The sequence below is a fragment of the Aquarana catesbeiana genome, linkage group LG11 (genome assembly GCF_042186555.1).
Source record: "Aquarana catesbeiana isolate 2022-GZ linkage group LG11, ASM4218655v1, whole genome shotgun sequence".
Lineage (NCBI taxonomy): Eukaryota > Metazoa > Chordata > Amphibia > Anura > Ranidae > Aquarana > Aquarana catesbeiana.
In genome coordinates this window covers 77374038-77389147 of record NC_133334.1, presented here as the reverse complement: position 1 = coordinate 77389147, position 15110 = coordinate 77374038, and the positions used below count along the sequence as shown (strand labels likewise).

Below are 15110 nucleotides of genomic sequence, written 5' to 3'. Positions count from 1 at the left end.
AAAAAAGAAAAAAAAATTTGATCTGCACTTTGCAATGAGGGGAGGGGTTGGGATTTTATATGAAGCATGCAGCCAGGGAGATAACACAGCAAAAATGTGTCTGGCGGGTACATAGTGAGTTAGAACTGTATATGTTACATAAACGCATAACTCATGACAACAAAATATCAATAAATGTTTATTTCATACAAAATATAATAACATGGTAGAATAGTAACATATTGGTTCATTATTGTAAACATCATACAAGACCAAACTCATTATTGCGTGTCTCCATAATGTAGTAATGTTAATTGATTTGGTACAATCCAGTATGGCATAATCAGTAACCAACCCCTCCCCTCTTGGCTCAGTAACTAGGGATGGTTCTACACGCCTTGTGCTTCATATAAAGTCCCAACCTTTTTGTTTTTACTTTTTTCTTGATGGGCACTTTATCTAGTGATACATACACACACTTTGACTTGTTTGTGACTAATTTGTCAATGCACACCAGGTCTCAAGAAAAATAAAAGCACACAAGTGACACTGTTTGCCCTTAAAATACAAAAATGAAGTATGATTTTTCCCTCTCTACACACAATAGGAATGTGGTCCAAGCCAATTCATCATCTGGTATGTTTTAGGACATGACAAAAACACACACAAGCATAGGAAGAACATTTTGCGTTTGTGTATTGTGGCTGTGGTAAGCTCAGCACCCAAGCTCTGCACAAGTATTGTGCTAACCACTAGGCTGCCATATGTGAGCACAGTGATAACTTCTAGGCTACCATGTTGCCATATGTGGCCACAGTGCTTATCACTAGGTTACCTTGCTGACATGTATAGGAATATATAATCTTTTGCCTTTTTTCGTTGCTCAGGTGGATTTGCTACGCCAGTGTCTACTGCACAGGTATCCTGGTCTTGAAATTAAGTCTGTGGATGGTTTTCAAGGAAGAGAGAAGGAAGCTGTTATATTGTCCTTTGTAAGATCCAATGCTAAAGGTCAGTGAACTGTACATGAACAGTCACCATTGATTAGCAGTCTCAGGCACTTCAGCTCTCACACCTTCATACCCCCTGTGGACCAGAGCAATTTTAAATTTCAGCTATGGGCCGGTTTATTCAGCAATAACTAGCTTAATAATAATAATAATAATAATAATATCATTGCTTAAAGTGGTTTTAAACTCTTGCATATACCCAGTGAAGTGACTGGCCTCAGGTGATACAAAGAGATGAAACAAATCCTCCTACATAAGTTGTACCTGTTTATCTGCAGTCTTCTCTTCTCTACAATCATTCAAAGTGCTGAATATTTAAAGCTTGTCTGAGTTCAAAAAAGGGGACAGAGAGCGGAAGGTACACACTGCAGAGCTCTGTAGACACTCCTAAATTCTTCATATTTTTTTTTCACAGGCCTCCGGTTGATAGGTGGAGGGGACTGGTTTTTAGGCACAAAATTTTGCCTAAAATGCTCTTGTTGCGTGTTTTTAGATGCTTGGTCTATGGGACCAAAAACATACGATTCTGCTTAAAGAAAAACCTTATGCACTCTTTTTGCGCAGCAAGAAGCAGTGTGGATTTTAGATGGGAATAGGGAAATATGATGGGTATATTCATGTTGAGTGCTGTTGTGCTTAAAGTGGTTGTAAGCCCTTACATATACCCAGTGAAGTGACTGGCCTCAGGTGATACACAGAGATGGCACAAATCCTCCTACATAAGTTATATCTGTCTTTCTGCAGTCCTCTCTTCTCTACATCCATTGAAAGTGCTGAATTTTAAAGCTTGTCTGAGGAGAGCTGACGTTACACTCTGCAGAGCTCAGTGTGGCGAGCTCTGAGAGCTGATTGAAGGGAAGAGACACCACCCCCCCCCCCCCCCCCCCTTCACACAGCACACAGAAACAGAGCTGAGGCTGTTAATCAGCTGGAGGTCCCTCCCCGTCACCATTTTTCTCATGATGGCAGGAAAACTTGTCAGAAGTGATTCATGCTGATAGCAGAAGAATAAGAAACATGTTGTATTTACCTGCTCTATGCAATGGTTTTGGCTTGCATTTGCTGACAATTTCTGCCTAACAATGTTGGGAATTGCTGTGCAAAGACAGCAGCTGGGGTTAAAAAAAAAAGACTTTCCAAAACAGTCTAAAACATTATAAAATGTATTATCTTAAAGTGGCTGTAAACCTCAGACATGAACTATGGACAAAGCATATCCCTCTATAGTGTGTACTTTTCTCAATCCAGAGCACTAATTGTAATTTTTGTCTGCTGTTTCATTCTAAGAAAAAAATGAATCCTTACAATCACTTTAAGTACTTCTACTATGAAGGGATTAAATGAGAAGTACAGTCAAAGCTTATTTTGCTGTACTTCTCCTGTGGGTCACGGGAATGCAGTTTGTTCTGCACTTCTGTGACCCGGTTTCAGAAGGTCGGGATCCACTCACATGCCAGGTCGCGCACCCAGCTCAGCCTCTCAGTGGGCCGCTGAGGGCCTGAACTGGCTGCTCCCGCCTTCCCCACAGCCCAGCGGGCAGAGCTCACAGTGGTGACTGACTGGCAGGAGAAGCACTGCCAAAGCTTGTTTGGCTTGACTTTGCCTGTGGATCACAGTAGTGCAGTTCGTTTTGCACTCTTGAGACCCATTTTTTCTGTGACTGACAGTCACCAGCTCTCTGCTCAGGGAGCTCTGAGAACCGAGCAATCAGCGGTGTTTGATCACTCGTTTCTCATCCTTCGAGCCGGCGGGGGACGGTTGCAACATCGGACCAATGCTGCATTCACCTAGGTAAGTATGATTTTAAAATAAAAATAAAATCCCATACTTCTCTTTTAAACAATATAAAAGCCCCTTTCCTGTTAATGCAGTACAGGACATGGGCTTCTTTAATCCTAACAACTGGGTTTTATGCTGTTGTCTTCAAGTGATGGGACACTGAAAAAAGCTGCTGAAATCTACCTATTTAACCCCCTCACACTCCCAGCTAGCCTAAGTTTATTGCTACTCTCCTTAAGTGATGGACCCTTTATGCTAAGAGAAGCTTACCTTCTCACTAGCATATTTTTACCTTCTTTCCTTTTCAGTCTACTTAATCTTGGCTACACCATAGTTATTTCGGCAGCTTTCGGATTAACTGACTCCTTGGCTGCACATTGGGAAGCTGTACCTGGAATCCACCCCACTGATAATGTGGTGGGGGGGGGGGGGGGCTGTGATGTTGCTTCTGCACTGAATCCTGCTGCCCATGTCATGCAGTGTAGGTGTAGCTTCAGGTTAATGTACAGGTCCAGAGTCCACAGTCTTCCTGGTGCAGAGGTTAGACTCTAAAGAGCCTTTTGGGAGTATGCCCATCCAGAATGGCAAAGCCATAATGGGGTTAAACCCCAATGCTCCTGCATCTGATGGGTAAGTGCATGGGTAGAAGCTCTGTAAACATTCACCCATGGTGCTCGTCTGTATTTTCTCTTACTTTTGTGGTTTATTTTTGTTTTTTTTTCTATTGTTTGGCCACTGTTCCATCATGGCAAGTGGTTAGGCATCTTTCGTCCAGAATGATGTGGTTTAGGAGGGCCTATTTCTTATGGTTCTCAGCTTGTTCCCATGGATGCAAAAGTTTTGCTTGGAGAATTCAAAGTGCAGCCATGCCTTTCTTCTTTCAGGGAATTTTCTGCCCCCCAATAGACATCAAGATATCAAGGGTGTCTACTGTCACATCCCCATTTTTCCACAGCAACAACGTTTTCTAGGTTTGTGTTTAATAAGCAAAACTTCCAAGTTGTCACCCTCCCATTTGGTCTGTCAATGGACTCTCAAGGTTTCACCAAGGTTCTTGCCCTGGTATTGGCTCCGCTCTGCACTTGGAGGAATTCATGTTGTGGGGGACAATCTGCTGCTGAAGAAACAGTCTTCCCTGTCCCTGAGGGACCACATCTGACAGACCATAGAAATTCTGCAGGGTTACCACTAAATACTCAGTCTGAGGTAGTCTTCGCTGCACCCAACTCACAAACTGAAGTATCTGGGCTTGTATCTAGACATCCAGGATATTCGTGCTGCGGGACAAACTTCTTCTCACTGGGATCAGAAGACAAACTTGAATTATGCCTGCGTGACAGTTCTGGGCCTCATGATTGCCTCCTTGCAGGTGGTTTCATTCTAGACTGTTGCAATGCAAGATTCTGGCTGCATGGGACAAACTCTATCATTGGACCATTCCATATGTTTAAATCCTAGAGCCAAGTTCTTCATCGCATGGTGAACATAACCCAGTGCTGGAGTTAGGAAGATCTTTTCCCCTCATTTGTGGTAAATTGTCACAAAGAATACTAGCCTGTCATCCTGTATGTCCAGGATATGTCCTGTATATAAGTTTGACTTCCCACCAAGATTCTGGAAATTTTCCCTTCAACACTAGACTCCTTCCTCTTCTGAGAGGACACCTACTAAGAATCCAGGCAGACAATGCAACGGCTGTGGCCAATAAAAGACATCAAGGGGGCACAAGTAGTCACACCACTCAAATGGAAGCGGACTTAATCCTCTCATGAGAGGCACATTCTGGCTCTTTCTATCATTCACATCCTAGGCCTAGAAAACTGTCAAGTAGACTTTCTCGGTTCTCAATGTCTAGACTGTCTAATTTGTTTTGACCCCTCCAGATTCTTCATCTTCTTTGCAGAAAGGAAATGAGGTCCCGGTGATTGTCATCATGCCAAATTTGGGGAGGAGCTGGTACTCCAACGTTTTCAGACTTTTGGTGAACACCCTGTGGGCATTTCCAGGTTTCCTGTCCCAAGGGCCAGTGTTCATCCTGCTTCTCGATTGCTCGTTGATAGCATGACCTTTGAAGCCACAGTCTTGAGGGATAGAGGTATTTCATATTGTGTCACCCCTACCCTTTTAAAGGCTAGGAAGTTGACTTCTCACAAGGTCTATCATCATGCTTGGAGGTCTTACTACTTTTAGTAAAAAGCATGGAATTCTAGTTTTGTGTACCATCAAGGGACAAATTTCAGCCTGTCATTCTGTTTCAGAGACCTCTGGCTTCTAACTTTCTAGTAGAGGCCAGTGCCTTGTTTACCCTTGGATTGTTAGTCTGGTCTGGTTAGGGGTTTTCTAGTATCAAACCTTTCACGCAAGGTCTCCTTTTCTGGTTGTTCTCACATCTGCAAGGAGAGTTTCTAAATAGGTAGCATTTTTTTTTTGTCAGTAACCTTTCTTGGTGTTACACAGGAACAAAGTTATTTTGAGGTCCAAGGCTTATTTTCTCTCCAAAGTGGGTCTGCCTTCCACACAAGGGTCTCTGCATCTCATTCCACCATTGCTAGGTGAATCAGACAAGTTATTGTTAAGTCCTGTGGTCTGAAATGTAGGGTGCCTCCGTTCCCTGTTTCCCAGAAAAAGCGGGATGGCCAAATCTGTAGCTGTACAATAGAGACTGGACCTAAACTAAGACCAATTAAAATACATTTATTAGTAACACAGCAAAACTATCCAACACCACAAACAGAATAAAAGCAATAGTGAAGCACACATGACAAGTAAAAGCTAACCAGTTAAAGCAGTTGTAAAGGCTTATAACAAACATGCTATACACACCTGCTCTGTGCAACCGTTTTGCACAGAATGGACATGTTCCCCAGCTGGTGCTCTTGGCTCCTCCTCTTCTTTGTGTGCCCTCATAGCAAGCAGCTTGCCATGGGGGCACAGCTGCGGGCGCTCAATATTGCGCCTCACTGTGTGCTTCTATTGATACACACACACAACACAGCTCAGCCCCGTCCCCCGCTCTCTGCTCACAGGATTTGATTGACAGCACTAGGAGCAAAATGCTGCTGCTGCCTGAGTGACTCAGGTAAGTATACAAGAGGGTGAGGGGGTAATACAAATATTGGGACTTTTTTTTTACTTTAATGCAAGGAATGCATTAAAGTTTAAAAATGTCTGGCCTTTAGAACCACTTTAAATATGATATACTATATACAAACAAGTGGAGAGATCAGGTAAGGCAGGGTCAGACAGGAGGTAAAGGAAGAAACAGCGGGTGAGACAGGGCAGGAAGGGGGCTAGAGCGGGGATCAGGTATGAGGGGTATAGGCAGTGGAATCAGGGTAAAGGGTACAAAACAGCAAGGATCAGGGTAACACGTACAGAAGCTGGATCAGAATGCTTGGCACACATGCAAAACTACTGAGGCATTGTGGAAAGCTACAAGAGGGGCAATAAACTCTCCCAGCAAGCGTCAGGTGGGGACTAATTGCTGGAATCTGCTGGTTACTGGAAGACACCTGCTGGTGGACACTGGAACTACATCCTTCACATCTGGAAAACCCAGTGCCATCAATGGGTGATTCAGTTCCCGACAGGCACATTGAACCAGATCTGTCAGTGCTACATAGGCTTTTAAGCACCAGATATGTGACATACCAGATTTGCAAGGCTGCCGCCTTGGCTACTGCTTCCACATTTGTTACTTTCTACAAGGTGGTGTTCAAGCTTCTTCTGATGCCAATTTCAGGTGTAAAGTGCTACAGGCTGCTGTCTGAGCCATCTCAAACTGTTTGGATGTTATGTGGGCCCATTGGCATTGTTCGCTATGTTGCCCACCCCTCAGTTGGACTGCTTTTGGACTTCCCAGTTGTGAGACTTAGAGAAGCCTATGTCCTGTACTGTGCAATCAGGAAAATTGGATTTTTAAACTTACCGGTAAAATACCTTTCCTGCAGTACAGTACAGGACAGAGGAGCCTTCTGCAAAACTGAAACTAGCTGGAAGTGGGAGAGGTTATCCAAGGCAATGTCCCAGCAGCTTTTTTGCCGTTGTTCAAACCCCTGAAGGTAGCTGCATATACCCCAGTTGTAAGAATTAAAAATGCCTGTGTCCTATACTCTCCACTTCTCCTCTTTTTTTTACTAGTTTTGAGTCTTTGATCATTTCCATTGTTCTTCTTAAGCAGTTTCTATGTTTAGGAGTTAATCTTGGTAACAGTTTAATTACGCTGATTGAGCTGTGAGCCTCTGCGCACAGCGACTCTGAGAATGTTCTTTTATAGATGAAATTATAGTGTAGTGTGGCTTCCAATCCTCTTGGGCATTCCATGGCAATGGCTGTTAACAGCTGTCTGTTAGTGTACGCTGGGCTTCCCCTGTGCACATTATGCTTTTAATTACAAGCGATCTGCATTTTAAGGTGTATTTTATATTCTTTTATTTGCTGCTTTTCAAACCAGCAAACAGATCTGCTTAAAAGGTCAGTCCACCTGTGTCATCCCATCCGATACTGGTAGCTGCAGGAGAGTGAAGTCACTTGACAATGTTGTGACTATTTTGAGGGGTTCTCATCTACCATTTTGGATTTTTTATTTTATATAGTCAAGTTAAATTACCCATCAGCTTATATTTCTCATGCAAACTGTATTTCAGTTCTTCAGCAGTAAATTCCAGGGGTTAGAAAAAAAAATCTCTATTCGCGTTATTTAAAAAATTAAACTTCATCTACCTTCTCTGCAGTGACCAGTATTTTTCAGTTGTTTTTACTATATTTACTACATTTTAACATCGTAAAATAATTCCAGATAGATACAAAACAGTTTTTTTTTAAAAGTAACTATCTGCTAGATATTTATCAGCTTGGTCTTCTTGACTATCAAAAAAATAAGGTTCTTGTTTAATGTTATCATATACATTAAATTAATGCCCTTCTTCTTTCATTTGTCTTTCATCTGTACATGCTGCCAATTCACAAAATAAGGCCATTAAATTCCATCCGCTGCTATTCATCTATTAAATGTCAGAGCCTTTACTAGCCACAGAGTTTCTGATAGTTGACAACTGGCTGGCAGGGGGTAAGGCTTAAAATAGTTTCAAAGCCTTCTGGGTTTTTTTTTAACAGCAACATATTGGAACAGATACATTTCACACGTAACATTCAACAATTTCTTATGAAAAAATGCAGAAAATTACTATATATTCATATTGCAGCTTCTTCCTCTGGCTTCTTGTGCCACTTCCCCACACTTCTGGGAGCGTGTTTGGGTGCACTCAAAATGTGAATAAATGTCATGTGATCCTCTACTTAGGACTACATGTCCCATTCAGCATATTGCTACTGCACATGTTTTCTCCATTATGTGATTCTCAGAGTGCTCATTGGTTGCTGGGTGCCCCACAGAGCGAGCTGCTTGCTCTGTGGGGCACCCAGCAGGAGGGGGGAGCCAGGAGCGTTGGTGTGGGACCCGAGAAGAGGAGGACCAGGGCTGCTCTGTGCAAAACCATTGCACAGAGCAGGTAAGTATAACATGTTTGTTAATTATTATTTTTTATTTTTAAAACAAGCCTTTAATATCGCTTTAAGGCAGGCCATAGATGATGCGCTTATCTTGTGGTTACGGGAAAGAAAATCACTTGATTCCCCCATCAACACAGTGCTGGGAGAACACCGTGATTATTGCTATATACGGCTATATAGCTGCTGGCACTAGTCACATGTAAAAATCTGACATGCTGGTTGTACCCAAGTCAATCGAGGGATTGACTTGGGTACAGTCGTCCTGCCCATAGATGGTTCGAATCTTGGCTGATCCCTGTTGATCTGTCCAAGATTTTAATAATCTTTGGCAAGCTTAAGACATCAGCAGGACTGTGGCAAAAAATATTCCAGTGGTCCCTTTTGTTCTTTTGCAAAACGATATTTAACATTAACATTTCAGAAAATTGCACATATGTATGGAAACATTACAGCTTTTTTAGGATCTGTAATAAAAAAGTAAAGGTTATTAAATTAATTTCATGATTTAGACTGGAAATAGTAAATGTAATCTTTTATGTTGTATACATTTTTAAATTAACCAAGGAAATTTAGTATTATGTTGATATAATGAACTGAAAGGACAGACAACAAGAGATCTCTTGGCATTCAGAGACAAAATTATGAGCTTCTTTATATCCTCACATTTCAAGAGCCCGTACTAGTACATATATCAGTGAGCCTTCTGTCCTGAGGTCCTAAGGCCATTTTTTACATTCTTAGATGCAGAAGTATTGAATAGATTCACCTTCACTGCCTGAGAAACAGAATGTGGACTGCACGTCAAAAATTGATGGCTTGCGTTTTTAAGACAAATATTTTACTTTCTTACAGATTACATTTAAAGCAGACCTGAACTGTGGAAACTGTGTCTAAAAAGGGAGGCAGAGGGCACAAGATTAGTCACCAAAATTGCCTGTATGCCCTCTGTAGCTCATCTATTCCCCAATACTGACTTACCATGCCTTGTTCTTCACTTTGTCTTTCTGTGGAAGTGAACATCTTGGTAGAGACAGGGCTTTCCTTCCTCATATAAGAGCTGCTCCCATGATGACTAGTGATCTTCTGATTGATAATTGCGTATTCAGAAAGCAGCAGGAGAAGTGCAGAAATCCCAAATTGACAGAATGAATGAAGTAGAAGCAGGGAGATCCTTGCTCTACAGCTTTCTCCCCAGCAAGAAGGGTGGACAGTACAGTAGTAACAGCAACAAATCAATAGAGACTAGCAGTCAGGGACATAAAGCACCATAAATGATCACACACTGCATATAGAGCTATGAGGCTCAAGGACTCCAGAGTGATATAAACCCTCTGTTCTTTTAAGCACTTTCAGCAGCTGATTAAATAACTTATTGAGTATGCGACTTTATCTTTTATTCCTTGCATATGTTTCATTTTAAGTTCAAGCCATGATTGCTACCCCAAGTTTCTTATTTCATGTTGTTTCTTTCTTTTGCAACATCCTACTGCATCACCCTTGCATGAGGGGACCAGAGTTGTATCTCCTTACACTGTGTGCTTCAATAGAAACACATATGGGGTTATTTACAAAAGGCAAATCCACTTTGCACTACAAGTGCAAACTACAAGTGCAAAGTGCACTTGAAATTGCACTGAAAGTGCACTTGGAAGTGCAGTCACTGTAAATCTGAAGGGTAGATCTGAAATGAGGGGAAGCTCTGCTGATTTTATCATCCAATCATGTGCAAGCTAAAATGCTGGTTTTTATTTTCCTTGCATGTCCCCCTCGGATCTTCAGCGACTGCACTTTCAAGTGCACTTTGCACTTGTAGTGCAACGTGGATTTTCCTTTCGTAAATAACCCCCATGGCCCTTTAACCTAGGATTACAAGGCACTCACCTGCTCCTCCTTACTCTTGCGCCCCCCCCCCTTCTCCAAGTCTAACCAAAGCCAGCCATACATGGATTGAAATTTTGGCCAGTCCATCAGGGACCAGCCAAATGTCGATCCATGTTTGGACAGGCTGTCTGTAAACAAGTCGATCAACTTGTGTACAACCATAATACAGAAAATGTTGCGCTAACTCCTAAACATGAAAAGTGCAGAAAATAAAGAAAAGTCAGTAAAAAATATCAGAGTTCACAAGTGAAATGAAGTTGAAATAATTGAGTCCCAAAAATATATAAAAAATGTGTAATAGGTGTATACAGCAGAAAAAGTGGTGACCACATCCACTCTGGTGAAAGGAAATCCAAAAGGTGACACCATATAGGCTTACCAGATTGATATGACCCTCTTATTACAGAAGGATCAAAGCACGCTTAGAACATCAGAAACATGCGGGTCTCTTTCTCCAATGTAGTCATCAACAGGTGACGAGTGCCAAAACCATCTCAGGGGACATCCCAGCGGATCTCCTCAATCATATGGGCATCCAGGTATTTGACATATCAAAGACAAAGCAAGAAGCTGTACAGATCAACAAATGGGACTGACACCAGGTACTATGGCAGAACTGTCCTTCCAATGGAGAATACTGTCTGCACTTACTCCTGTACTCTGCCGTCATCCCCCTCCTCTTCCTCCCAGCCTGGGCTGATCTGTCATCACTATCCCCATAGTCCCTGGTGTCATTCCCATTCATTTGAATCCTTCCCTAAAGCTGAAGTCTTGGCAGAAGTACTTAAAATTGTCTTGATGTCAGCCTCCTATACTCTCTTGTACAGTAAAATTCAGACAACAGTGCTTGGAGTCAGTCAGGTTTTGCTTCATGCACATGTGCTGTCAAAAGAACATGCGTATAGAAGGAGAGTCATGAGCCCATCCATCAACTGCTGCTTTTTCACTGTCCAATCACAGGCTTTGAGGGAAGGCTGCTAACCAAATTATATTGCTTCACTGCAGTAGGTCAGTAGTGTTGTCTGACAGGGCTGTATTAATCACAGAACTGGATGAACAGAAATAAGCATTTTTTTTGTCTGATAAAACAGCCTTATATATATGTATTTTACATAGTTACATAGTAGGTGAGGGTGAAAAAAGACACAAATCCATCAAGTGCAACCTATGTGTGTGATTATGTGTCAGTACTACATTATATATCTCTGTATGTTGCGGTCATTCAGGTGCTTATCTAATAGTTTCTTGAAGCTATCAATGCTCCCCGCTGAGACCACCGCCTGTGGAAGGGAATTCTACATCCTTGCCGCTCTTACAGTAAAGAACCCTCTATGTAGTTTAAGGTTAAACCTCTTTTCTTCTAATTTTAATGAGTGGCCACGAGTCTTGTTAAACTCTCTTCTGCGAAAAAGTTTTATCCCTATTGTGGGGTCACCAGTACGGTATTTGTATATTGAAATCATATCCACTCTCAAGCGTCTCTTCTCCAGAGAGAATAAAACATATTACATAAAAGTAAAAAATATTTGCCTGGAGTACAACATTATACAGTTGACCAGAGTAAGTTTTAAAAAAAAGTGCTGTTCTTTTGCATTATTTCATAAAATTGTTTTGCTGTCATATGTAGGTGAAGTGGGCTTTTTGGCCGAAGAGCGAAGAATCAACGTAGCAGTAACCCGTGCTCGTCGCCACGTTGCTGTTATTTGTGATTCCCATACAGTCAGCAATAGCAAATTTCTCAAAGACCTTGTGACTTACTTCAACGAACACGGTGAGGTCCGAACTGCTTTTGAATATCTTGATGACATTACCCCCGAGAAATATTCCCATGAGAATGAAAGTTGTAAACCAGAAGCCACTGTTAAGAAAGACAGCAAAGCAAAGCCAAAAAAATCAGGAAATTCAAACTTTAGCAGTCATAAGCCCAACACTACAACTGAGTCTCAGGCAAAGGAGAAGAGCAGAACAAAGCAAGATAACTCTGTTAAAGACTTCCCTCAATCTAACAACTTAGGTGACCAAACAGAAAGTTCAGCCAAGCAAAAACTACAGGAAGAGATTGAGGACTTTATAGCAGATCACGATAAAACCCAGTTAATGTTCCCTTCAACACTCACTTCGCATAACCGATTATGGGTCCACCAGATAGCAGAGAAATATGGACTACAACATGTAAGCACGGGAGAAGGCAGAAACAGATGTATTACACTTTCCAAGCACAAAGTCATTTCAGCTGATGCCGTATCACAGAAAATAGATGATTCTGTTGCACAGAAACCTTTTCAGTCACAGACATCAGAAAAAGAAGCAAAAGAAAAAGAAATCCAACATAAAGCTTCTCCCAACAACCTTGATTTGAAGCACTTACATATGGAACGCATGCAGAGGGAGAAAGCTAAACTTGAAGAAAAAAGAAAGAAGGAATCTTCAGTGCCAAAAGCTGCTGAGAAGAAGACATCCGATGTGAAACGTGGGTTTGATTTTTTTTTTCTTTAGATCTGTGGTTTTGGTTTTTAATGGCTTTCCAAAAATGAAAATGATCTGGTGTTTTAGCACCTGGCAGGGCTAGCTATAATTCTGTTCACTGGGCAAAAGGGTTGATAATAATAGTTATTATCCATTATGAATGAAATACAGATATTACACAGTACAGAATATTATAAAAGGTGCAAGTTAACTGAACTGTGGCCAAAAAAAAGCAAAGGTAAGAAACCAATATTGTCTATTGTTAATATTTTTTCCATGAATGACTTATGCCTTGTTCTGCACTGTGTCTGTGTAGAAGGGGCCATCATGGTAGAGGAGTAGGGCTTTGGTTGTTCATTTTGAAGCTACCTTCTGATGACTGGTGACCTAATGACCACTGGGGAAATATTCAAGAAGCAACAAAAGATGTGAAAAAAGGATAGATCCACAGAAAAAAAGGTAGAAGCAGGGAAATCCTAGCACCTGCAGGTCCTCAGGTACAACATTCTCTCCAGCATGCAGAACAGTGAGCAGCATAGGAGTGACATCAAATTTGAACTCCATATCCTTGAGAATAGTAGTCAAGGCAACATTTCTTTAGGTGATCTTTCAAACAGAAGTTCAGGATTTAAAAAAACAAAACAAAAAAACAATCATACTCACCTAGGTCCCCTGCTGGCCTTGCAGTGAGAACTGAGCGATCAAGCGATGCTGATCACTCAGTTCTCCCCCTCAGCTCTGAGCAGAGAGCCGTGACCAGCATTCACTGGAGAACCGGGTTCTGGAGGGGGCGGAAGGAGCTGGCTTAGACTCTCAGCGGACCAGTGTTTATACCCATGCGATCCGGTTTACATTATTTTGTAAACTTTCCCTTGACACCCGCAGCAGAACACAGTGCCATTTGCTATGCAGTGCGGGAAATGCCCAGGAATTGCTGCATTTTCCGCACTGCATCAGTGTAAACTGGGGCTAACTGGGGAGATCGGCAACAATGAGATGCCATAACATATGAAAAAAGGTGAAAACAAGTATTGGTTTAAAATAAAATGATAATGCTTTAGCAAACTAAATCTCATTCAGTCAACCTATTTTGTATATGTTTTGTATATGTTTAACCTATAGTTTTTTTGTGTTTGTTTTTTTTTGTTTGTTTTTTTTTTTTGTCACTTACAGGTAAAGGTGGAAATAAACCCGAGCCAGAGAGGTCAGACCTGGACAGCTTTGATGCTCTGCTAGCTGAGACAATGAAAGCAGACAATACTTGTGGCTTCGGAAAATGTAAAGCCAGTATAGTAACAGTAGGGGATTTCTGCATACACTGCAATAAACGCTTCTGCCTCAGTCACCATGTTCCAGAGGTAATCAATGCTGTGATTAGCCTTCCTGACGTTTCCAGTACATTTATTAGACCTATTCTCTTGAAGTAATCTATCAGAATCCTTAATGGTGTAATGTGCTGTAATATTTTTTGCAGACTTCTTGAGGTACTGCTGAACTAGATGTTGGTGTGGACATACACAACCCAATAAAACAAGCAATGCAGGATAATTTATCATCATTTGCAATGATTCGGTCAATTAAGGTCATATCTAAATAGAGTAAGAGTAATGATATGTTCATTGCAGTGCTGGAAATATTTATCATTTAGTTGTTTTTTTGTAGGAAGAGCTCTGCATAGCTAATGTTCTATTCCCTTTTGTTTGGAGAAAAGAGAAAGGCCTGTACCCCTCATGCTGTATGTTTTCATTAATCAGGAAGACTATGACGTTTTATTTATCAATTGTTGTCGTCATCACCCAATCCAGATCAAGGCCACCCCTCTCTAGCATAAACGTTTCTTTCCCTCACTCTCCTATCATTCTGTTCAGCAATAGGGAACAAAGGAAATATCCAGTACTTCTGTGTATGGGGGAGCATATGATCCATATCGAGGTGCAGCGATGGGCCAATTGGCAAAGTGATATGAGTAGTTTGCGGCGTTGTGTGAGCTACAACTCCAGTGACTCAGGACTTTCCTTTACCCCTGGCAGCCGAATTAAGTAGCGGGAGAGTAAAAGGAAGGCAAGTATATGCTGCAGAGTATATCTACAACCTAGAAACAAAAATTTAAAAATCAGCAGCTACAGTACAATGTAGCTGCTGACTTTTAATAAGGACACTTGCCTGTCCAGGGATCCAACGCTGTCCTCCCTTAAGCTGACTCTTCAGCCATCTTAGGGTCCAGGCACTGGCATGCCGGCTTATCATTGCACATACACTAAATGCGCTGTGCTTTGTGAATGGTTCCCCTGACTGGGAGTGTGTACCAGTCAAAACCAGGTACCCCCCCCAAAAAAGAATAAACTGACAAAATTTAAAGAGGAGGGAGACAAGCGGAACTTCTCCTTTTGGGTGAAGTTCTGCTTTAAAGTGAACTAGATGCTTTGCTCTGCAAGGGAAATGCACACTTCTAAGGGGTAATACTTTTTATTACACATGGTGTCT

At 41.6% G+C, this 15110-nt stretch overlaps 1 protein-coding gene across 1 annotated transcript in view; it reads left to right on the top strand.

Moving 5' to 3' along the window:
- The window catches only part of IGHMBP2 (immunoglobulin mu DNA binding protein 2), a 116212-nt gene that overhangs the window by 83192 nt on the left and 17910 nt on the right, over positions 1-15110 (top strand). Inside the window, exons 12-14 of the mRNA XM_073604559.1 lie at positions 867-990; positions 11788-12630; positions 13800-13984. Of these exons, the coding sequence (XP_073460660.1) occupies positions 867-990; positions 11788-12630; positions 13800-13984 (1152 nt within the window). The remainder of the gene's footprint in view (positions 1-866; positions 991-11787; positions 12631-13799; positions 13985-15110) is intronic.